The 24181-nt window shown below is 39.8% G+C and overlaps 3 protein-coding genes across 8 annotated transcripts in view; 2 read left to right on the forward strand and 1 right to left on the reverse strand.

Annotated features, from left to right (window-relative positions):
- LOC133994936 (leucine-rich repeat transmembrane neuronal protein 4-like) overlaps window positions 1-24181 on the forward strand; it is a 933350-nt gene that overhangs the window by 161227 nt on the left and 747942 nt on the right. The gene's annotated exons all lie outside the window — the stretch shown is intronic.
- On the forward strand, window positions 545-18329 carry vsig8a (V-set and immunoglobulin domain containing 8a). Its single transcript, XM_062435276.1, has 7 exons — window positions 545-629; window positions 1453-1628; window positions 7233-7437; window positions 9721-9873; window positions 10726-10848; window positions 12665-12806; window positions 18106-18329. Exons 1-7 carry the CDS (start codon window positions 545-547, stop codon window positions 18305-18307), a joined length of 1086 nt encoding a protein of 361 aa, XP_062291260.1. The 3' UTR covers window positions 18308-18329.
- vav2 (vav 2 guanine nucleotide exchange factor) overlaps window positions 20947-24181 on the reverse strand; it is a 187890-nt gene continuing 184655 nt past the window's right edge. For 4 of the 6 annotated variants that reach the window (XM_062435261.1, XM_062435259.1, XM_062435260.1 and 1 more), the window contains 2 exons: window positions 22357-22511; window positions 20947-21083 (listed from right to left, as the gene is read on the reverse strand). In XM_062435261.1, the coding sequence (XP_062291245.1) occupies window positions 21036-21083; window positions 22357-22511 (203 nt within the window). In that variant the 3' untranslated portion in view covers window positions 20947-21035. Of the gene's footprint in view, window positions 21084-22356; window positions 22512-22931; window positions 23995-24181 lie in introns of those variants that run through there. The other 2 variants (XM_062435263.1, XM_062435262.1) reach the window with 2 other exon arrangements.

The following is a 24181-nucleotide window of genomic DNA, read 5'->3' on the forward strand; positions in this document are numbered from 1 at the left end:
GGCACCAATTTCTTCAAGCGCATTTTCATGGGTTTCATGTAATATGATTATAATCTTATTTTACATATTTTTGTTTCCTTTAATCCTGGTAGTTGTGGTCATAACAGATTTCAAGCATTCCGAAAATTAGAGGATGTTCAAAGTAATGTTGACAGCTGAATGGCAATACCTGTTTATAATCCTCTCAAACAGGTAAAACAGGTGGAGTAAACATCCAATCAGAGGACGTTATGGTAATTAGACGAGAGTAAAGGTGGAGCTCTCTGTAAGAGCACCAGGCAGAACACTGCTGCTGCTTGATCCTTTCTATTTGGACGTTTGGATGGAGTATCTTCATTCAGGTAATACAGTATCAATATAAGCTTCCTAGATAGCTTAATTTCTACTAAATGTGTCTATAAGATAAAGCTGTCTCTGTACAGTAGAGAGAAAAAATGTATCTACTTTTATATATTAGATATGTAAAGTAATTGCACTATCTGATTGTTATAATAAGTCATTTTTAGCACTTGGTCCTAATGATTTTATGTTAAGCAGGGCCACTATGTTCTGCAGTCGTTTGAGGTCAGCTCTCCGCCTGCCTCGGTTGTCTTTGTTCTTGTTATGCACTGCAAGTCTCTTGAGCACAGGTAAGAATACAAACACATGAGCACATAGAAACAAGTAAACCTACAGATACAGTGATGTAGCCCTCTATTATCCAGAACATTGTGTTTCATCAAGTGCGGCACTGACTAATGCATTTTTTCAGAAATCATTATTGAGACCTTCATGTCTCGTCTGTGTTGAACACTGCTAAGCTGTAGGCCTCCGTGGTATAAGCTTCCAAATGTGTTACCATGGCACTCATGTCTGTCCAATCAGGTTTTGAGAATATGCCTCCAGATGACTGATGACTCCCTAATGTTCTGGGGATTTGAGCTGAAGTGTTTAGTGTGGATCTATAGAGACTGAGTGATGAATTTCAACAACTCACATCAGAAATCTAATTTGAAAAAGAGCATGCTTGGTACTTTTATTATTATACTTCAAGAGTATTATTCTAAAATTATAGTTTATTTTCAAGTGCATCAATGCAAATATGTAACATTTGCAATAAGATCAATGGAAAAATACATAAATTGCCTTTCATTTTGCAATTCTTATACTTTGACATACAGCACAGTATCATTGAACATCATCTGAATCTGAATTCCAGCTTTCTTATTATTTGTGGCCTTATTTTTTTTACTATATAAAAATGTGTCTTAAATAGCTTATTGTAAGTCATGTAGTCCTGTGTGAAATTTGGCTTCGACTATGTGTTTTTATTGCTTTCAGACCTCCTTTGAGAAAACAATCTGAGTCACTATCAAATATATCCCCCATACAACTGTGTGCATGAAAATCAGTATTAAGAAACAGCTGATATGTGTCTGTATTTAATTTCATGACTTGTGTTTATTTATGAAGAATTCAAATGCACACGAGCGGTGCAGGTGACGTCTACAGGCCCGCAGACCATCCAGAAGGCCAAGGGGGAGAGTGTGACTTTGGGCTGCAGTTACACACTGAGCGCTTTAGATACTGGAGAACTTGATATTGAATGGTCACTGGTCAGCCCGGACACCACACAGAAAGATCACATGGTAAGAAGCTGAATTAGAGTTGTGCAGATGATACTATAAATATGTCAGGTGTGATATATGGGGATTATAAAGCAGAATCCACCAGTAATTTATGCTTAAACGCCTACCCTTTTGTGGTTTGTGTTTTCATTTCTACATGTTAAATGCTTTCCTGTATTGTTGTATGACAACTGACTCTAGGTTACATAAGCAGTTAATTTGAATTATATGTACCAATTGAATGTTGTCTCCATTTTGCCCTAAAATTAGTTCTAAATTGCATAGTTCTTTCCAGGAAGAATCTTGGAAATTATTTGGAAATTACACATGTGCAAAATGAAACAGTTCCATTTCAATATCAACACCGTATCTGAGCTCATTAGGATTCAAAGCACAGTTGGTTCATAATAAAGCTTAGAAACCATAATACAACCGGAGTCTCACGACACGAGCCATAATGACAGGAAACATCCTTTTCAAAATAACTACTCGATTCAAATTTCACACCTTCAAATTATTAACCTCATGTGATGTGCTTGCACCTCTATATCAGAATTCCTGTCAGGAGACCGGAGTGCGGATGAACTCCTACAACCTTTTTAATTTCACAGGAATTAGTTGTTTATCCCATTTGCTGTTTAAATTAAATGAGTCATTAGCGTTCGGAGACATGGAAGGATGTTTTTTTCTCTCCATCTTTGCCCTTAGACAGCAGGCTTTTTATCACAGTCGATATAAGGATTGACCTGGTCCGGTATGTGCTGCTCCAGACAAGGCACCAGTCCAGATAATTGGTTTGTTTGCAAATTTAACACACCAGCTTTTTACTCTAAATTAATCTAAATATTTATCCACTGCCAACTGAAAACTGCTTTTGTCAATTGTATGCCACTAGAGAGCAAGAGAACTTAAAACAAGCTGATGGACATAGAGCCCTGACCTATTATCACACTATAAAGTTGTTATGGAAACAGCATTATCATCCTAATAAGACCAACCAACATTAGCATTAATTGAGGATTCATCCTACTTGCAAGTATTGTGTGTGTATCCAAGGTCTGATATATCGTATTACTCTTTGCTGTAGAACTCCGTTGTCCAAAAACTAGTTTAGAAAAAGGCTTGTTAACGATTTAAATACATAGCTAGGGCCATAATACCCACCCTCCTGAAAATCAAACATTTCCCCCAAAATGTTTAATCATTAGGAACATGGAGAAAGAGTGCCAAGACGTTTTCTGAATCTTTCTTGCGGGCATAAATAACAAGCGGGTTGTGATCGGTGAACGCAGCAAGGGGCAGCGAGATACAGCCAACATAGACTTCAAAGCGCTGCAACCCAAGCAGCAGGGAGAGGTACTTGTTCATTGGTGTTGTATTTCATCTGGGGTTTACTGAAATTTTGAGGAGTAGCAACCTGGGTGATTGATGCTCTGCTTATCCTGTAGTGACACCGGCCCACGCTGGTACTGGCATCCACCCCAAGCTTAAATGGACATGCTAAGTCATGGGCTGGTAGGACAGGCGTATTACAGAAAAGAGCTCAAAAGGTTTAACTGGCACTAGTCAAACTTGTGAGGGGGGCAAAATCATCTGTGAAATTTCTGCAGCAGCCACGATAGTAGCCAAACATTCCCAAGAAATGACAGAGCTCAGGATGGCTTGGATTTTTGCAGTGAGTGGGTGACACTCACTCTGGCCCTCTTGTCTTCCCAAATGAGTCACAGTGGCTTTACTGAAATCACACTTGGCCAGATTCAAAGCAAAATATGCTGTCGAAAATGACAGTCATTATTTAAATGTGCTTAGAACAGGTGCTTGAGTATTCCACAATGGTACGCCTCAAAGTTTTACACCAGCTATGACTATGTTTATTAGGCATTGGAAAGTAGCAGGTGCATTTCTGACAAAGATGGACATCTCTGGTGCACAGGGAGTAAAAGGGACTTGCTGAATCTGTTACAAGTGGGCTGCAGAGCAAGTGAACCCAGATGCAGATACAGACAAGGACACTGGAATTAAGTAAAAGAGATTTATTTCAGAGCTCATGGAAGCTGGGCGGGTAGCTGAGAGCCAGGAGCTGAGGCTGAGGAATTGAGTGGTGCAGGGCTGAAGGCAGAACAGTCTGGTACAGTGGAAGTGGCAGTGCTGAATATTTGTAGAGGTCTTTATTATTAAGATGAGGTGCAGCTGGTGTGGCTCTGCTCCATCTCCAGCACAGATAGACAATCACGCACTCACATAAAGAGAGGAAGAGAGACATTCAAGGAGTGGCAGCAGGTTAAGGAGATATTAAATTAGTGGGAGAGATCATGGCAGATGTTCCACAGACTCATGTAACAAATATCCCTTTAAAAGGTCATGTTTGGTGACAAATTTGGCTAAATCAACCCTGTCCACACAGTCCTCCATTTGGGCAGAGGACAGGAATCAGCTTTTGTCCCTTCATTTACTTTTCAGGAATCAGTGCAAATACATGGAGTTTTATCTGGTTTGGGCAGGAGCAGAACATGGAGTACTCAATGCACTGGAGCTGGGGATAAACTAAGCCATTCTCCAACTGATAGGTGAACTCCTGCTGGAGCAGAGCACGTTTAGCAGGATTAACGCAGCAAGCACGCTTTTTAATCGGGGGATGGTCACCAACATCAATGTCATGGGAGAGGACAGTGGTGGAGGACGGAGTGTATAAAAACTGAAGGGAGGTTGTTTTCAATCAAACAACCTTCCTGAGCCAAATTATCCAAGTGGTGTAAATGTTCAGAATGTCTGAGTTTTGGAGACCGGAGGTTCAGCACTTGAGAGGGAGGTACTTGCACAACTGTAGACACAGCAGAAGGCATGGCAGGTGACAAGAAAAACTGCAGCAACAAACAAACAAAATATGGCTTCAACTTATTCATGTGACACACATAGGATTTTCTTTTTGGTTGGCTGACAACATAGTTCAGCTCAATTTATTTTCCACTACATGTGGACCACAAAACTTGCCTGAAGGGAATAACCAAAAATTTGAAGGAGAGCCAAAACTTTGTCACCAACTAGAGAATTTCTCTTCAGAAACTCAAATTTCTTTTTTCGTCTATTTTTGTAATGCAGAAAGGGCTCTGTGCACATTCTCACAGATTTTATGTAGACACATAATCTAGGACCCTTTGGCTGAGGCTAGAAGAGTCAGAATGACCAAACACTAACTCCATGGGCCTGCAACCTCTTGATTCCTGCACACTTTCTCAGGCAGGTAGGAGGAAGAGTAGTGGTAGCCCCTCATGCCCCTTGCTTTCTGACTCAAGTATTTACTCAACATGTATGACATAAAACTTTCATGTATGCCTTGGGACTGAGGATGATAAGTGCTAGATTTTTGATGTAGAAAGTGGAGAAGTTCACAAGGGCTTTCACAATGGATTTGGCCTATAGGACGCGTAATGGTACAACTTTGTGGGTAGTTTGTGGCTGTACACAACAAGTTCAACAGATACTGGGAGTGGACCAACAAAGTTTTTGTGTTCAAAAGATTCCCCTATCACTGGATTTGGTTGCAATAGAGTCAGGGAAATAACCTAGTTTGGCTTGTCACTAACCTGACAGCAGTACTCGGTCATGTTGGCTTCTAAATTAAACCTGACCAGAAGAAGTAATGCAAGATGCTGGCACTATTTTTTTGAATTCTTAAATGATCAGCAAATTTATCATGGGCAGAACTGTGGACTGAATTTTGTGGCGCAACTTGTTGAAATTAATCCCAGCCTAGATCACCGGATGAGGGAGGATACTGATACGCATTAATACACATTATCAATGCTGTACATGCATGGGCTCTCTGTTCAGGCTGGCAGCAGATGATAGGCACGTAGCCAGAGTTTGGTTGGTCTGCTGCTCTTGGATAAACTCATCCCTCTCAACCACAAAAGACAGATTAGCTGTAGCAAAGGTAACAAATTAGCAGTCACACACTTTTCAGATTTTCCTACAAATGGTCCTGATTTTTCTGGACCATCTGCTGAGAACAGGAACGAATCAGACAAATCCATCACATACGAGAATTTACATGTTTGCACGCATGTAACAACACTGGCAGAAAACACAGATGGTCAGCTAACAGCAGTGGAAGCAGAAGCACTAGAATCAGTGATGGGTTTTTCAATCACCTTAGGGGTTGGAAAACTTTATTTTACCAGGCAGATGATTTTCCAATATTAGGACTACATCATGTAATGGTAAACACAAACAAATCCCAATTTCCTAAGTGACATATACAAGAGTACAGCATAGAAAAACACCCCACACAAGCACGTCAGAACCACAAAATTAGTCTTGGGGAAAAAGGCAAAACATTCAAAATAAGAGACTGGGTATCTTCACTGTCACGCAAAATTCTCCTGATCTTTTACTTCCCCTGACAGAGAGACAGAGCCTTGTAAAATCAAAGGCTGGTAGTTCTTGTCTAGAACATGCTTATCAGAATTGGAGGTTCAGTAGTTGGCAGCAGGAGCAGATTGAACAAAACCTTTTGGACCTTTTTGAACTCCTTATCCGCTCTTACTTTTGGAAAGCGGGACAAGTGACATTGAGATGTCTTGTTTCATGGCACTAAAGACATTCATAGCTTTCAGAGGAAACAGGATTAGTGCAGCGTGAACTTTCAGGTGACAACTTAGGTTTTTTTCCAAACTGGCAAACTTTGTATTTTCACGGTGCACAGAGGGAAAACAACTCAGTGTTTCAGAACAAATTAATCTACAAGCACAGCAGTTTTAGACAAATAATCTACTTTCTGTTCATTCAAATAGACAGCTATTTTGTCTGGCAGACATTTTTTGAATTCTTCCAACAAAAATCAATTAACAAAGTTAAAAATGTGTGTCTGTATGTCTCAGGATATACTTCACAGGCATGCAAAACTGTATATTTCACCACATCATAATCCAAAATCTCTTCAACAGACAATCTTAAACACACTTCCTGGACTTTCCTCACCAATTTACACTGCCAATGAGCAAGCTCTACACATTTTTTGGCCACCTTTTAAGCAATTGCAGCAATGCATTCAAAAGCATTAAAGCATCCAATTCACCCTCACTAAAAGGAGGAACTAAGGCAATGTACCTGCTTTGATCATTTGATCAGAAGAAGCAGTGGGAGGATGTAAGACGCTGTGCTATGTAGCACAACAAACTAGCGAAGCTCTGTAAACGGAACTGTGTTTCTGCACATGCGCAGTGGTGTTACTAGAAACCTCTCTGCTGAGAGTTTCTGTCTTATTACTATTTTTTATTCTTGGAGCCATTTCTAAACAAGCTACAGCAATCACAGTCTTCAGGAACATGAAGGAACATATCATGTGCAGCAGTGTGGCTCACTGATGTGTTTTTAATAGTTTTTTGGACAGCAAAACAGACTATACAGCAGAGAGGAATACGATACTTTAGACTCTGAATACATGAGCAATACTTGTAATTAGGATGAATTCATTGTTGGTTTGGCACATGAGATTTGTTGACAAGATTAAAATCACCATGTTACCCTTCAATGGGGAAATTTGAATATTGTAGCTTTTATTTGTTAACATCAATCAAAAGTATCATTCAGTACCATTTGTTGACTGATTTTGTTTCCCATCAGCTCATCTCTTATTCCAGCGGCAACAAATACGACCATGGTAACCATGCTCTTGTAAATGGGCTCAGCTTTGCCGCTCCTGATCCCTCACTGGGTGATGCTTCGCTCTCAATCGCTCTGCTGTCACCTGCTCATAGTGCTACCTATCAGTGTAAAGTGAAGAAATCACCTGGAGTGGACATGCGGAAGGTGTCACTGCTGGTAATGGGTAAGATGGGGCATTGGGTTGCATACTGGGGTTAACACATGTCACCTGGCTGCATTATTTATGTTGATCACCTTTTGAACACTATGACATTGTTTAGCGAGAAAGGCATCTTCACATATTTACTTTTAACATTATAGGATGCCTATTTGACTTGTCACATGTCAGTATGCATTATACTTTATGTACCACAGAGCAAATTTCAAGTTGCTTGCTGTCAGGCACACTGTTATCCCTTAAGACTACAACAGCATTACTACAATGATGCCACACTCTGTATGGATGTGAGTGACGCTTTCCCCCGTATCTGCTGTTATAAAAGGCTTTTACCAGTCAGTTTTCATTCTGTCAAAGAACAAAGTCTTTATTTAATGAGAAGTTTGAGAGTACATTTTCTCTAATACTGAACCCATTGAAACTGAAATAAAATAATTGTTTTTACTCCTTGGAGCAACAATATTTTACTGTTTCACTCCATTCTCTGTGGTAGAGAGAGTTGTCAACAGCATGTCACATCTTCGTCAGCAGATGAACAAAGTTTGCTTCATCTGTTGACAGTAAAGGTGCCTTGAAAAGAGATAAATGTGGTCACAAAACTGACCATTGGAAATAAATAAAATTAACTTAGGGAAGGCGCGGTTGAGCGGTTGAAGGTGGTTGAAAAACAAGGGCAGTATGACACCTCACTAAAGGCCATTCGTCAGCGTATACAGCCTTAAAATTTGCTAGAAGGTTAAAGTCATTTACTTGATTCTAGTCTAACTCATTTTGTTAGTGTGAGCAGTAATTGGGGTGGAGGAGATTCTTCACACTGGCAGTTTTATACATTATGATTTTAAATCTGGATTTCACCATATGAGGAAATAATCAGCCCAGTTTCATAAACCTCCTATAGAAACCTTGTGGAAGGTAAATCCGAAGAGTTGAATGCATTGTCAATCAGTGAATGTTGCTTTGAAGGACCTCTATTGATCTGATGTCAGTATTAACATGTCCTTTTATGTAACATGAAACCACTGTTTAGCAACCAACATTTCTTTTTTTGTTCCTCTTTATAAATTTCTCTTATATAGGCCAGCTCAGACCATACACACTGTCGAGAATTGCAATGCCTATAGTTATATATAGATATAGAGCCTCAATTGTAAAGCAAATAAATGAAGAAAGAAACCACTAAATGGTAAGCATCACAGTAATTAAATTAAATCTGTTTCCTCTGTGAAGGAAAATATGTGGTTAATATAATTCATTCTTTAACACAGTAATGTAGATTTAACCCTTATATAATATAATTATTTTTGCTTTAAAATGACCAGAACACCCTACTCTGACCAACTATGTCCAAAAATAACATCTCTATCCAGCTCAGCCTGGGCTACTCCACCATTATATACAAGCAACTTTCAGATGTCCGGTGTTGGAAGCCGAGAGTTAAGAGCTCGTATAATTATTCATTTCATTGCTGAAACAGATTTTTGTTCAATAGATGTCTTTGTTTAACATCATCTGTGGAAAAAACAGAGTATCTCTCTGGTCTTTAAACTCACTCAAACTGGCTCACCACGCCAATCCTGGTATAAAAGCTGTATCAGATGAAATTGCTTCCCCCATGATGGAAATAGTAGTTGTTAAATAATATCTGTAGTAAAGCTTTCCATATCAATAGAAAGCCTGAAGCTGTTTTCATGCTGACAGCAACACAGGCAGTCCTTGGAGCCAACAGGTCATTTCATAGATCCAGAACTGGATAAGGGCTTTAAAAAACAGATGAAGCAACAGATACGCCGGTTTCTTTGTATTCACTTTTTATTATGTAAATTGGAGAGAATGCATTTAAATGTGTGATGTTGGAGTTGAAACAACCTTCAAGCCTTTTCTCTACCAGTATCATGTCATTTAACTGATCTGTAGCAAAGTGGCGGCAATTTGCCCTCATTCACCTTTTCAAAACAAGGAAGTTTTGGTTAGTTTCAACCTTTTCATGTAGATACACGCAGGTTTTAATGATAAAATATATATTTAAACGATATTATTATGTGTAATATAGACATTACTTTATTCTAACTCATAAATTAAACTTTTCTGCCTCATATGATTTTTTCCATCATAAAATGCATTAAATCATTGGGTTGGCATGACCCAATCGATATTGTGTCTGAATCTGTGTAATTAAAGCCTGAATCAAAATTCCCCCCTTGTTCATCCCACGGGTATGATGCCATACCGTTTTTCTAGGAATAGACTGGAAGTGGCAGCGCGAAATTATCATTTGTTGTGTGATTTCAGTGAAACCGTCTGTGCCTAAGTGCTGGGTGGAGGGAGGGGAGCTGGTTGGCGAGCCTGTGTCCCTGCACTGCAAGTCTGCACAAGGCTCCACTCCCTTAAAGTACACATGGAGGAGAGAAAGTGGTGGCCTCATGCCTGCTGCAGCCACACAGAGTAAGTCTGACCTCTGCTGACGTCATGATGCTACTACATATCAAAGACTGAGGGGGAGAGAGAGAGAGTGTGTGTGTGTGTGTGTGTGTGTGTGTGTGTGTGTGTGTGTGTGTGTGTGTGTGTGTGTGTGTGTGTGTGTGTGTGTGTGTGTGTGTGTGTGTGTGTGCAGGTATGACTTAAGTCACTTTCAGGGACACAAACCATACCAGTTGTTTGGGGACAGCTTGTGCAACTGAAGCCATACCCTTAATTGGTCAAACACTGATTTTTGGATAAGGTTTTTAAGATAAGGTTTAGGCATGTAGCAGTTATGATTTAGGAAATGAATGTTAGTCTATGTAAATACCCCACAAGTGACTTAAGTAAACGTGTGTGTTGGGGTATCTGGGCTGGTGGATGAGAATGGGTGTGACTGTAGTATTTACTGTGTGGGGAAAGCTCAATGAAAACCCTTTTATTCTCTGAATGTGCAATATGTGCTTGTTGTTTTTTTGTTTTTCATCTCTCAGGAAAAAAGGAATTTATTTTCATTATTAAAATAATATGAAAGAGAACTCAGTGGACTCTTCTCTTTTCATTCATCGTAACACGGAGCATTTTCTGAGATGTTCTCAAAATAGTTGAATGTGAGCTGCATTAATCAGTGTCCTTTTACAACAGGAAACTCATTAAGTTTTGGCTGCATGCAGATATAATGATTGAATTGTTGTTGTTTTTTAAATATATTCATATGATTGCAGTGATTGTGTGTAAGCCTTAACTATGTGTCATTAGAGTTTCTTCATTTTATCCTCATGTTTGCACAGAATGCACCGCGTGTGTTAATCTGCAGTTGTGTGTGTGTTCTCTCAGATGTAGTGACTGGGGAGCTGAAAATCAGCAACCACTCGCAGAGCTTTGCAGGAATCTACCTTTGTGAGGTGAACAATGCCGTCGGAGCCGAGCACTGCAGGATCAACCTGAAAGCGAACAAGCGTAAGGGGAACACACCCCTTCCTCACCCTCTCCTCCACACAGAATGCTTCTGTTCACAAACATCTCATATGACGCACACGCACACACACACACACACACACAATCATGAAAAGACCCAGATCTCATCCTCTTAAGTCTCTTCTCTTTGCTGTTGTGCCAAGACTTCCCCCATTGCTCCACTTCTCTCGCACGGGGCTAGTCAGTGGTAAGAAATCACTTTTATTCACAAAGAACAAAACATTTTGAGCCATCCCTGACTTCCTGTCGCTGAGCCTGTTATTATTCCACTTCTCACACAAACAACATGCACGAGTAATCCTGAAATTATTCTGCTGCCTTGTTTGTCAACAGTTATAGGAACATATCCAAATTCTTCATTTGGATCCCTAATAACTTGAAATAATGGACTAATTAAAAGCAGCAGAACACATTTATATAGTTGGCAGAGTGTAAATAGGTAGAGAAATATGACAGTACTTTAAAGGAAATGCAGATGTTCTCTTAAATGAGGACAGCACATGTAATACCTTTTTTGAAGAAGACAGAAATTGGAGGATTACCTAAGCTGTCTCACAGGGAATGGATGTGGGGACTGTGTGAGCACCAGTAGGGAGTACATTCATACCATTATGCAATAAATCATCTCTTGCTTGAGACTCAGACAAGCACTCTGAATTGCATGGATCCATAAAATGAGTTTGTCTTGGTGTGCCTCGTGATCTGTGGAGCCGACCCCGATCTTACATCATGTTGAGTTCATAGCTTCCAGTGTCAGTGCTTCAGATTCTTTTGGCATTTATGTTCATTTCAAGTAGCGGGTGCTATCCTAAAGTCGGCCGTCTTCACACAGATATACTTTGACTGTGGCTTAGATCAAATAGTCAAACTTCAGTCTAAATGCATGATTTCTACAAAGCCGTCTAGTTCCTGACTGTATTTAAGGAAGACTGATTATGTATTCTGGGTAAATTGATTTTTCTTTTCAAGCTAAAAACATGACCGACTGACACAGTTGCAAGACTTTAAACTAGAAGAATTCAACAAATATCAATACTAAAACATCTCTTAGCATAAAATCTCCCCCTCTGTCAGACCTGCAGCAGAGTTGAGATGCTGTGGCTTCTAAATGTAGCAGGTTTCAGTACTTATACCTCACCTCTCTCTCTCAGGGATATTTCCTTGAGCAAACAGAAAGGAGAGCTCTCCAGTGCTGTGGATTTTCAAGTAGTTACTGCAGACCCCTACAACTCTCCCTGGTGTCATTGCTTTCTATTCCGAACAATGTTTTCCCCTCTTCCTTTTTTTTTTTTTTGTAATTTGGTGCCATGGATTGTTACCATGGAAACATGGCTCTTAGTCCTGAGTTCGCCTACAACATCTTTGTGAAACTGGCCCCAGAGATTCTAAGTGTGAGGCTCAGGAGCCTCCCCAAAGGGTTTGTAAGATGATTTATGAGATGTTATAGAACAAAAACATTTCTTCATTATTAGTATTGGATAATTAGTTAATCCTTTGGTTTGAGGTAAATTAAAGGGTTAAATTCTTGTTTGTGTGGGCTCAGGCATTTCACATAAATCTATGGCCAAATAAAATCTATAAAAGTAATAAATCCTAATTACACAGCTGTTTTTCTTACTCCATAAAAAGGCAGCAGATGCACCCTATAATGAGGTGTCACTTCACTTTAAGAGTTAGAAGCCAAACAATGTCAGAAACCACAACATCAGTCAATTAGAATGATGCAGTGTAATTCATGAAGTCTTCACATTTTCTTCTTTTCTGCCACCGAGCTTCTTACTTGTTTTGTTTTTTTCAGCTCCAAACAGAGCGGCGGTGATAGTCGGCACAGTGGTCGGCTCCCTGCTCCTCATCTTCATCCTGCTGGTCTTCGTCGGGGTTCTTTACTGGAAGTGGAGCAGCAGACGTCGCTACGAGAAGGAGTTCTCCAATGAAATCAGGTACCTGTGCAGCAGCTCCTGCAGATGACAGACTTAAAGGTGGTGGCAGCTTCACGGTTAGAGACGAGATGCTGCAAAGAAGCAAACAAATCCACTGTCTGGAAAGTTTCTCCAGTCCTCTTTTATCATAGAAAAAGTCCCCTGAGTACAAAACTTCTGCTTCTGTTAGTGTAGTTTTGTCAGCTTTACACTACATTATATAGTAAGAGTGTTTGGATAAAATATGTATTGTGTATATTTGTGCAGAATCTTACAGCTGCATACTTTAGTGGCAATAAAATCATGCATTTATAGGACAATTTCCAAACAGGTTTGATTTACCAATGTTGCTTTTGGCTGCACAGTACACAACATGAAAAAAAAGACAAGTGAGAACAGACATTTAAAAAAATGACTCACTTCAAAAGACAACGAAGCTCTTAAAAAAAATGTGTATTACAAGATATGAAGCAACACACATCAAAGCTTCCAGATAAGAATAGGAACAAAGTAGCAGACTTTAATTAAAATGAGGAAAGAAACATGTAAATACAACTAAACAACTTTGTTTCAGGCTCCTCAAGCGTTATAATTTAATTTCTCCATGTGTGTGTGTTAACGTACATTAACACGAGCGCTTAAACAAACTGATCTTCAGGTGTAAGGACTGAGATTATAAATATCATCCGTCCCACTGTCTGCTTCATCTGAAAGGCTGTGAGTGGGATTCATTAAAAAGTTACCAGCTCTTTCTTCTCCTTGATCTTTTCCGTCTTTCTTTTAAAGTTAGATACATAAGAAGCTCTCTGGTGTCAACAAACACTCCTGGGTGTTCTAGTCTCAAACTCGCAGCGTTAATATACAGTCTGATTAAATGTTAGAGCCTCCATCGGAAAGTGACTTCTCATTTAGAAATTCCTCTTCGTGGAGTTATTACCTTCCTGCTTCCAAATACTTTGCGTCCAGCCATTTTAACCCTATATTCAGCTTTTATTACATTCCACTGCCCTCCAATCACCATCCTGAACTCATTTCAACATGTCTTTAAACTCTTTTCTTTAGCTGAAATATGCAGTATACAGTATGTTGCATAAGGATGTGAGAGTTCCGTGTTAGATGCTAAACTTAACCTTTGTGTTGTCCTCCCGGGTCAAATTGACCCTGTCTGTTTTGACTGTTCCTTCTTTCCTTCCTTCCTCCCTCCCTCCTTCTCTCTTCCCTCCCTTCCTTCTTTCCTTCTTTCCTCCCTTCCTCTTTTCCTTTCTCTCTCCCTCCCTCCTACCTTCCTTCCTTCTTTCCTGTCCTTCCTTCCTTCTTCCCTTCCTCTTTTCCTTTCTCCCTCCTTCCTTCTTTCCTTCCTTCTTCCTTCATTCCTTCCTCCCTCCCTTCCTTCCTTCCTTCTTCCTCCCTTCCCTCCTCCTTTCCTTCCTTCTTCCTCCCTTCCATCTTCCTCCCTTCCTCCCTTGATTCGAGGACGACAGGAGGGTTAAGTCCAATTACTTCATGATACATGTTGAAAATTATTGGAAATTTAACCCAAAACCGATAGAGAAGATGCTCAAGTGGCGTCCTTCACTATCTCTTTACTTTAAAGTTGTATTGAAACTGTATTGAAACTACGCCCCTGCATTGTATTCTGGCAGTATTATTATGAATCCTAAAGCATCTTTCTGTGACATTCAGCTCATTTTATAACAAGCTAGGAGTTTGAAATGACTTTGAGTCCAAACCACATAAAGAAAACTCAAAAAGCCATCATCATGGCAAGAGATGCTCTTAGGTTAAAAATCAATTATGTAACAGTACACATAGTTCTATATTGTCTGTTTTGGTGTTCAAACTCTGCCCTTCATAGCACATCAATGCACAATTTCAAAGCAACAGTTCAAATGATGTCACTCTGACTCCTGGCGTTCGCAAATCTGAGCAAATATCAAAGCTTAGCTGCAGAGAAAATGTTCAAATCCCTAAACAGTAGAGGCTAAACACAACCGCTCTGCTACCACACAAACAGTGGCATCAGAAAACTCTAGCACAGTTACATAAATTGCATTTTGTCTTCTCATTGGTGGTTTTTTTTCTTTCTCTAATCTGATTTATTTTATGTTCATTTGAGCAAGGCGGCTCAGTTTGCCCTCCGCCACGTGAATATATACAGGCTTTTTAAAGAAAAAAGAAGCCATTTAATGAATGCTTATCAATGACGGGCAAGGCCACCCGCTAAGGTGACATGCCTCTCAGAATATAATTGTGGAGATCAACAGATTTCATGCCTAGATATACATATATTTAAAGCCACTTCACGGCAAAGGTCGGTCAATGTCATCAGAACCATTGTATTCGGTGGAACTCGACTATTCTTCACCAAGAGGCAAAGCGAAGCAGCTTTTAAATGCTGCTGCAAGTCAAAGCTTTACTTAAATGAGGGAGACGCATTACAACAACATTTAACAACACATTCTAGGTTAAAAAAATATCAAGAATGTAGTTATGTAATTCTAATCAATGTTCATTGACTAAAAGTCTGGATTAAGTGAGAAAAAAGGTTGTGTTGGGTTCGTTGGCAGATAGCTATTACAGCTAAAGTGTTTGCCCTTGAGGGAAAAAAGCCACATACAACTCAGTGCAGTACATAATATTCTCAACAACAGAGCCTTGAGTATCAGGTGTCAAAACCCACAGGGTTGGGTGAACTAACACCTATTATCTATCTATCTTTAGTTTATATAGTTATGAAATCAAGCTGAGCAATAATGGTATGTAAAAATGGAAGGTAAATGGCACATGATAATGCCAAGGATAACATTAAGTATTTGTGTGAATATTCTTATGAGTTTTACATGTTAAACGTCTGTTTTAGAACAAGACTCCAAATCCTTTTTTTTTTTTTTTTTTTTTTACATGTTCACTTATTTCTGAGCTGATATAACTAGAGGCTCCTCTGCTGCTCTGGCGCAGTGCAAACTAGTTGACAAGGGCAGCATGAGCCTCAACACAAGTCCAGTTTAAGGCTCTTTTTAATCGATTAGCAGAGGATATAAAATGATGAGCAGGATGCAGAATCCCGAGCTGCTCCAGAGGCGACGTTCTGCAGCCGAACTTCCGTCCTGACATCTCTGTGAGAGGATTTCTCCTTTTTTTGGGTGCAAATTAACAGCGTATCCCCCCAAAAATAGTCGGGAGTTGTGGCTCAAATGCAGCTGAAAGCAGCCCACATGCTCCCAAAGTAGACGCTAAATTGGGAGCAGTGTCAGTGTGGGAGGACAGCGTTGTGTGCAGGAGACACAGAAACACTCTGAGCCACATGAGTGAAAACGGTCTTCTCCATATGTGTGACATACAGGCTTTCAGTTTAGTCACATGCATGTGGAATTGTACAGAATGTCTCACAGGAAACGGATGACAAAGCAGCAATGTGAGCCCATGATGGCTCAATGACAGCAATAGTTCCTCTCGCATTTGTCAGCTGCAAGACTGTTGAAGGTAAACAGTAAACACTGTAGAATGATGGAGGGGAAAAGTTCATGTAGAGTATCAAATTAGTTCAAGCACTGTATCCTCTGCAGCTTAAAAAATGTCAAAATACAGTCAGAAAAATAAGACTCCAACTCAAAACATCACAAATATGAACATTAAATTTAAATATCAGCTGTCAACAAAGTGTTTTTGAGATATCTGTCACTTGAGAATGGTTAATGGACTACATTTATATAGCGTCTGTCCCGTCTTCCAACCTCTCCAAGTGCCTTATGTCAACATTCAGCCATTCACGCACATTCATACAAAAGAAAGATACATTTCTATTTATTCAAATATAGCAATCGCAACTCTGAGCAGAAGCTAATTTAGAAGTAATGATGGAAACACAAAGATACATTTTACAATTGTTCTGGAAGCAGAGTAGGAAATAATTCAGACATAGTTCTTTTCAAAAGCTATCTTTTTACAAGCAAAATTCATTATGAAGACAAAGCCAATGAAAGTGGAAGTGGTTTATTTTCTATGTTAATTGTTTTCAGAAAAACCTTATGTGGAAAAGATACAAATAACTTAACACGTAGAACAAAACAACGGAGAAAATGCCCTAAATTTAGATACTTAATTTAATTGGTGTTTAACTTGATATTGTGGCGTGTGTACTTCTGTCTCTTTCAATAGCAAACACACACACACACACACACACACACACACACACACACACACACACACACACACACACACACACACACACACACACACACACACACACACACACACACACACACACACAGAAAATCATGCCCCAAAGACTTCAGACATTATCTCCTATTTCAGCTTAACAAAAAAAAAAATGTATTCCCTTTACCAGCAAGCTGTTTCCTTGGCCTCCACAGGAGCACAGAATGCCAAAGTCGATCAATTGTGCTTCTGTTGTCTTTGACAGATGAGCAGTTCCCAGCCAGTACAGCAAAGTTACATAAATGAAGAATGCAAAGTAGCATCTAAGCCCGCTTGTTGGCAGCAGTGTTGACGAGGGAAGGTTTTACTGTGTGCTTCTTGTCGTTGCTTTCTGGTTGAAATCAACACCAGAGTGAATTTTATCCTTCAGTTAGAAGGAGAAAGCTGTGAGAGAAGGGTCTCAGTGAGAGTAGGCGCTCTTGGGAGGAACCTCAAAATAGGCAAAGACAACAAAGATTTATGTTCTTCACCTACACACAGCAGCGTTATTTCACTTTACGTAAATACTGGATATCAGCGGTGGTAAATATGGATACAAGCTCACAAAAGGGAGCCAAAACTGTAACTGTAGCACGCTCTGTGATAACAAAGGCAAACATTTTCAATAATTAGAAGTAACAGAAATAACAGAAGCTTCATTTATCAGTGTCATTCAAAAGAAAATTAATCAAGAAGAATGCCAAACATTTGTAGTCTCCAACTTTTCAAATGAAATCATTTTGTCTCTTTGTCTGATTTATTTCACTGTGAATTGAACTGTTGGGAAACACCTTGGGAAATTGTGATTGAATTTTCTCAATATTTCCAAGCATTTTACATTCCTAATAATTAGTAGGAGCTGAGCCAGTTATGGTGAAAAAAAAGAAAGAAAATCTGTTACTGTCAATTCAGATCTACTCTAAAGCTCCATAAATGACTATTACGATTCTCATTTTATACAGAAAAAGCTCCGTCCATAAACTCAGCTGCCACAGCTGCTGTCTGAGTCATCGTACCATGAAATAAATCAAGCGCTCCCTGTCTGAACTGTAATCATTTTCTGGGCGGTAAAGTCCTCTGACTGTTGTTTTTCTCTCCTCTCTTCTGCTCTGACATTAAACAGGGAGGATGTTCCGCCTCCTGAGAGCCGCCCCGTCAGTCGCCGCACGAGCCGGAGCACCAGTCAGCATCCACAGGTGACTTACAGTCAGGTGGGCGGCACAGATGATGGACGCATACCGACCCCCTCCACCGACAGCCACGGACACACACCGGTCAAACACACACCTGTCAGATATGACAGCAAGTATGGACACGCAGTGTGACAATCAGCAGCAGAGTGAACTCAGAGGCCTTTAGCTCCTGCTGTAATACTGGAATAGAAGCTTAAAGGCAGTTTGGACACATGAAACAGAAAAATATAGAACAGCAGGAGTCTTGTACAGTTTAATTAAGTGAATTCAAAGCTGCGCAGTGTGACGGTTTTATAACACCGTTCAACTTAATTAGGTTAGTCACATAAAAAAGTTTTCTTCTTTTAGGACTAGATAATAAAGGCCTTATCATTGTTCATTCAACATGCAGGTTATGTGTCTGTAAAGAAGCTGATCTTCAGATTGTAGATATATCTATTTATCTTTATGCTAGAAGTTCAAATTCTCATCTTCAAGTATGTACTGGAATAAACTGGTTTCTGGATTTTTGGGAGGGTTCTTTCACAATAAAACATTCAAAGTCAAAATTCTAAATGATTCAGTCTCAAACTTAAACCAAAAGAGAAATATTTATTTCATGATAGACCTCATTTGGAAATACTCAACCATTCAAAAAAAAGAAAAAAAAAAGTGTTCACGAGTAAGTACGTTTTTTTTTTCTTTTTCGAGGATGTACTGACAGGAGTTGAAATATCAATAGTCACATGCAATGGGTTTTTTGTCCACTACATAAACAGCGACTATACCCCCAAACCCCGCACCCCAACCCCACCCCTTCCTCACTCGACAAGACGACATTGGAGGCCTGCTGCATGTCCTCCCCTTACACAGTGGCAGGACTTTGTGTATTTCAGGGGCCCGGTTTGCCTTTTATGCAATAACACACGTCACAGGACAGTCAAAAGTTTAGAAGCTAAACATATCAGCATCTTCTGCTCCTTTAGCCTTTGTGAACCAGCCAGAAATGTTGTGCTCAGTGTTTGCACTTTACTTCTCAGTGGGGTATGTGAATCACTTTTTAACCCATTTGCAGCAAGTAGACGGTCCACAATTTATTTAAAAAAATGACTATTCCTTTCAGATTTGAATCAATACTGAATTGAGTTGGTGGAATATAAAAAAGGGTTAAAGGTACTGTAAGGCCATAGAACAGAAGTAGTTAATTTGCTGTATATCAAATTTAATGTAAACATCTTGAATTACCTTTTTAAAGAATGACGCGATAACACCGTCAATAACTACAATTAGAAAATTGTGTGGTATATTTATGCTAAAAAACATTAATGAAAGCTGTACGCCAACATACTTTGTATTTATGGCACTAGGAAGTCACTGGAAGTAAATGGAAACACTAAGCACTGCACCCCTTGAAAAATCACCAAATGATTAAGGGCTCCTCCCGTGGATTTATGTTAAATTAACACAAAGTATTCCTTCAGGTTCAACATGTTTTTTTTACGGACACTGTTTAATTTTTCACCAGTCTGCACAGCACCAAAAAAAAAAAAAAAATGGAATTCACACATGAAAAATGATCAACAGTAAGGAGAAAAACCTCACAAAAAAAAACATCCTGTCACCTGATCATCTGTAAAAATAAGGCAAGATACAAAAAAATCATACAGTAACAATTGGATCAAACTCCATGCAGACATTAAAACATGGCTGAATTTGGCTTCAAACAATTAAAACAAACTGTTGGTCCAGTTCTCGAAAACTAAATCTTGATTGTGTGCAAAAAAATAAAAGAAAGTCAAACAATAAAAACGATGAACACCGAGATTTGAAAGTGTGAAGTGGTTGTCGAGTGGAATGTCTTGATGTTTCCCTTTCGCATCCAGCTAATTGCACCCATAGACTTGTGACTTCAAGACTGATGTGAACTTGTGTACTTGATTGTTGTTGGCTATAAAAACCCTCCGCGTCTCACAATCTGTCTTTGTGAGTCCAGTCGGGATGAGATAAATGCTTCAGCATCTTGCGAGCCGACCTCACTGTTGTAAAAAGTGCATCTCCCCTGCTTTAGGGACATCCTCTGGATGTGGACAAACAGTCTTTTTTTGGGGGACAGCAGATGTTCTTTACTGGCTGATGTTGAGATTCAGTAAGCAACGACCATTCTTCAAAGGCACCGTACTGTACATTGGTCTGTATGTGTTTATGTGTGTGTGTGTGTGTGTTTGTGTGGGCCGCACATGGGCACATGCATACATGAGAAGTAAAACCAGTCAACAAAGTCGATTCCCTCCGGTGGTGTCAGCCCATAAGGCATCACCATGACAACTAAGGCAAAATCTCTCGACATGAAAACTGAGCATCTGTCTTTTTTTTTTCCTCCTTAATTTAGTTTTCTCCTGTCTGATTCTTTACTAAAATCAACTTTCCCACAATAATCATTAGTAATGATAATAATCTCTATTCAATAAATTATCTATACTGTACAATTATTTCACCTCGCATAGACCTGCAACAAAGGGGAGCCTTTTCAAAGTAAAGCTATCCATAGTCACTTCCTGCTTCAATAAAGCCACTGCAGAGCACACAGAGGCTGACACACAGCAACAAAGTTTTTTTTTTCTTCTTCTCTTTCTTCTTCTTTCCTGTACAGAAATTAAACAGGACATCCTGCGAAAAATACAAACAAAAGCAAAGCTGATGCATAATTGAAGATAGAGCAACGCTTGCTGGATTAAAAAAAAAAAAAAAAACGTATCTGGGCAAAAACAACAACAAAAAAGTTTTGTTTTTTTTCCTGGAGAGAGTGAGTGATTTTCTCTGAGAACAGTAGATAAAAGGTGGTTCCTGATTTGAAGGGAGCCAGGTCGGCAACATCCAAGCTTTACTGCACTCCTTCTTCATCCACGTAAGTTGAGGGAAACCATCCGATCTGAAACATAAAACAGTAATTATATTTTATATTAGAAAATACAAACAACAGATGTTGACTGGACCTCAGATAAAACACCTTGTCAGCTTGACCTTAACTACTGTTTGTGCATGAATGCATCAGATTACTCAGGCCACTCTGAATAGTGTGCTCTGATTGGCCGGGGGAGCATTATTTACAGATAACTGCACAGCTCAGAGCAGCCTCATCCGTGTTCTAAAAAAAATACTTGAAGGCTACTCCAATCACTATTTCAGCTGTTGCTAGGCAACCATTTTTCCTACTTGTTGGGGTAGTAAAGTGAACTAAGAGTTGATGCTCAAAGTAATCAAAGAACCAAATGTAAAAGACTACATTATCCACTATGTGGATAATGACATTTTGTATTCATGCTGATATTAATAAGCTGTTTTAAAAAACTTTTTTCCGCATTGTGATTGAATCTAAATGTGCAAATTAGGAAAGGAGGAGCCGATGGACCTGAAGTGAAATGCTGCTGCTGTGCAGTATGAGCCTGTTATTTTCACTCTGCAAGGGAGGGGCTACTCTGTAGCTCCACTGCCTTTTCTACTGTAGGGGATTTTCCACTCAGGCCACTCAGACCACTCCCTGAAGTGGTCCAGTTAATCTGATAACATTCTGATTATAATGCATGTCATATTATAATAGCATGTCATTAATAGGAACTTAGGTGGTTTCATCTGACAATTAATAAGACCCGGCCTCCACATGACAAAGATGTCACTGTCAATTCAAAACCTTACATTCCATCAGAGTATCATGTTATTATTATAATGTGCTCACACTTGGACAGCCAGAGTACAGCCCAGTTCAGCTACGCAGCAGTTAAGTGGATACCCTTGCTCTGACTCAATAGCAACACATTAACACCATTAAATTTACAATGTAATAGAGAACATCTCCAGAATAAAAAGCTGACATCACATCCAGTTTCACGGCCCACCTATTAAACTGGCGCATTTCCCAGCAGCCAAGGCTTTTACTTTTCTCTCTCTCAACTACCTACTTTAGGCATGCTTTTAATATTAATGGTTTAATTGTTAAATTCAGACACTCCTTTAGCCTTATGCACATCCCTAACAGGATCTGCTTTTAAAGTATAACTCCAACTGTACCAATTTAGAAAGATAATTGCTCCAAATATGTTCTTCTTCTATGTGTTTGTTTTTCAGTCTGGCTCATTACATTATCATTACTACCCCAATCAGTTTAACCCCCTCCATGAGTGAACAGATGGTGACGGTTTGCTCACTCGTCCATTGGCCTCTCCTTTCCACCAGCCCTGGTCTCCCCCGATCTTGCTGTAGATTTTGACGATGTCTCCTTCTCGCAGTGACAGTTCTCTCATGTCTCGCGCTGCAAAGTTATATCTGGCCACTGCTGTACTGACCACCCGAGGAGTAAACACTGTGAAAATGGAAACAATGTGAGCTCAACCATTCATAAAAAAAGCTAATTTCACAGTCAACTTTGTACGTAATTTAAGTTGTTAAATGCTAGTATTGGTGATAAACAATCATTTTTATGCATGTGGGGGTAGCTGAGAGGGGAAAGGTCGTACTGGACGCAGTGGTAATAATTAATTGTGAAGATGGAGCAGAAGAAAGATGGCCAGTTTGGTGTTCAGCATGACACAGTGTAGTCACACAATGACAAATGAGCATGATGGGAAAGGACAAGTTCTTTCATCAAGGGAGGAAATTGGTTTTCTTTTCTTGATTTAATAAGGGAATGTCATCCTGGTTAGAAAAATGAAATGCTCTCATTAAAGAAAAGAGCGCCACAGAGAGGAAGTAATGAGGATGAGAGCACAGAGGCTTATTATGAAATTAGAGGCGACGGGGTGCAGAGAGACAACATGAGCGAGTACAGAAAGAGAGAGAGAAAGAGAGAGAGTACCTGACCAAAAGGGAGCTGAGCTCTGAGAAGAGGAGAAGTTGAGGCCCTGTGGACTGAGGAAGGAGAAGTTGTAGGAGGCGCAGGTGGCTGCTGAGAGGAGAGAGAGAGAGAGAAAGAGAAGGAAATAAAGCTAGAAATTGTTTTGAGGAGCATGCAGAGCTCAAGCCAGAGAAGCAGAGAATAAAAAAAAAGAAACAAGGGAAAGCCAAGTGTATTGAAGTTCTGTCTGTCATTTGAAGAGTGGGCTCTGCTCTCATTATTTTAATCTTCACAATTTTTGTGTCATGATTTCACTCAAAACAAGAATCTGTTATTAACAGAACTACAATTATTTTGGATTGTAAACAAGATCATTGTGGGAACTGTCAGTTAATGCACTGATGTAAAGGCATGAGGAGACTACACAATAGCGCAGAAAGCACTGCTTTTAAAGAGAACAGAGGAGCTGATGTGATTGGCCATGATTGTAATCAGCCCTCAACAAACTCCCTGATACTACACTGTATGATCATAGATGCTTCTTAATCATAATAAATCGTTTCTAATCCAACCACTGTCTCCGTGTGCAGCCCTGGGCGCGACGTGGCCGCAGCTACAAAAATATCAAAAGTGCCAACGTATACAGACAAAGAGCGAGAGCACATCATCATCAGCATATACTCAATTGTGTCCATCCGTTTCCAAATTAAGCCAAAACAGGGGGGAAATAATCATGCTGTAATGGCCAACTGGGTCTTCCTGTGGAGTGAATAAAGGCAGGCCAGTGCAGGACAGAAGCCAGTGCAGAGCCACAGCCAGTATTCATACACTCTAATGGACAGAGAGGGCAGCCAATTCAGACAGCCAGTCCATAGGCCTCTGAGTTAGCTGACAAACTCTTCCTCTTTGTCTTTCTCTCTTTATCTATTTCACACTGCTTGTCTCCTTCTCTGCCCCCTTCCCTCCTGGCCTCCCTCCATTCCTCTCCGGATGAGTCAGGAGAGTCAGTGGCCTGGGGAGGAAAAGAGAGCAAGTGAAGACAAAGAGAGTGGGAGGCAGTCTCATTTATTCTACCCTCCCTTGCTACATCTACAGCCAAGATGGCAAGGGATCAGATTTGTAAGCTGCACCTGCACATTGTAATGTCTCTTCACTCAAATTAGTAATGACAAGACCATTCATAAAGGCAGGCAGCTATA

The sequence above is a fragment of the Scomber scombrus genome, chromosome 15 (genome assembly GCF_963691925.1).
Source record: "Scomber scombrus chromosome 15, fScoSco1.1, whole genome shotgun sequence".
Classification (NCBI taxonomy): Eukaryota; Metazoa; Chordata; class Actinopteri; order Scombriformes; family Scombridae; genus Scomber; species Scomber scombrus.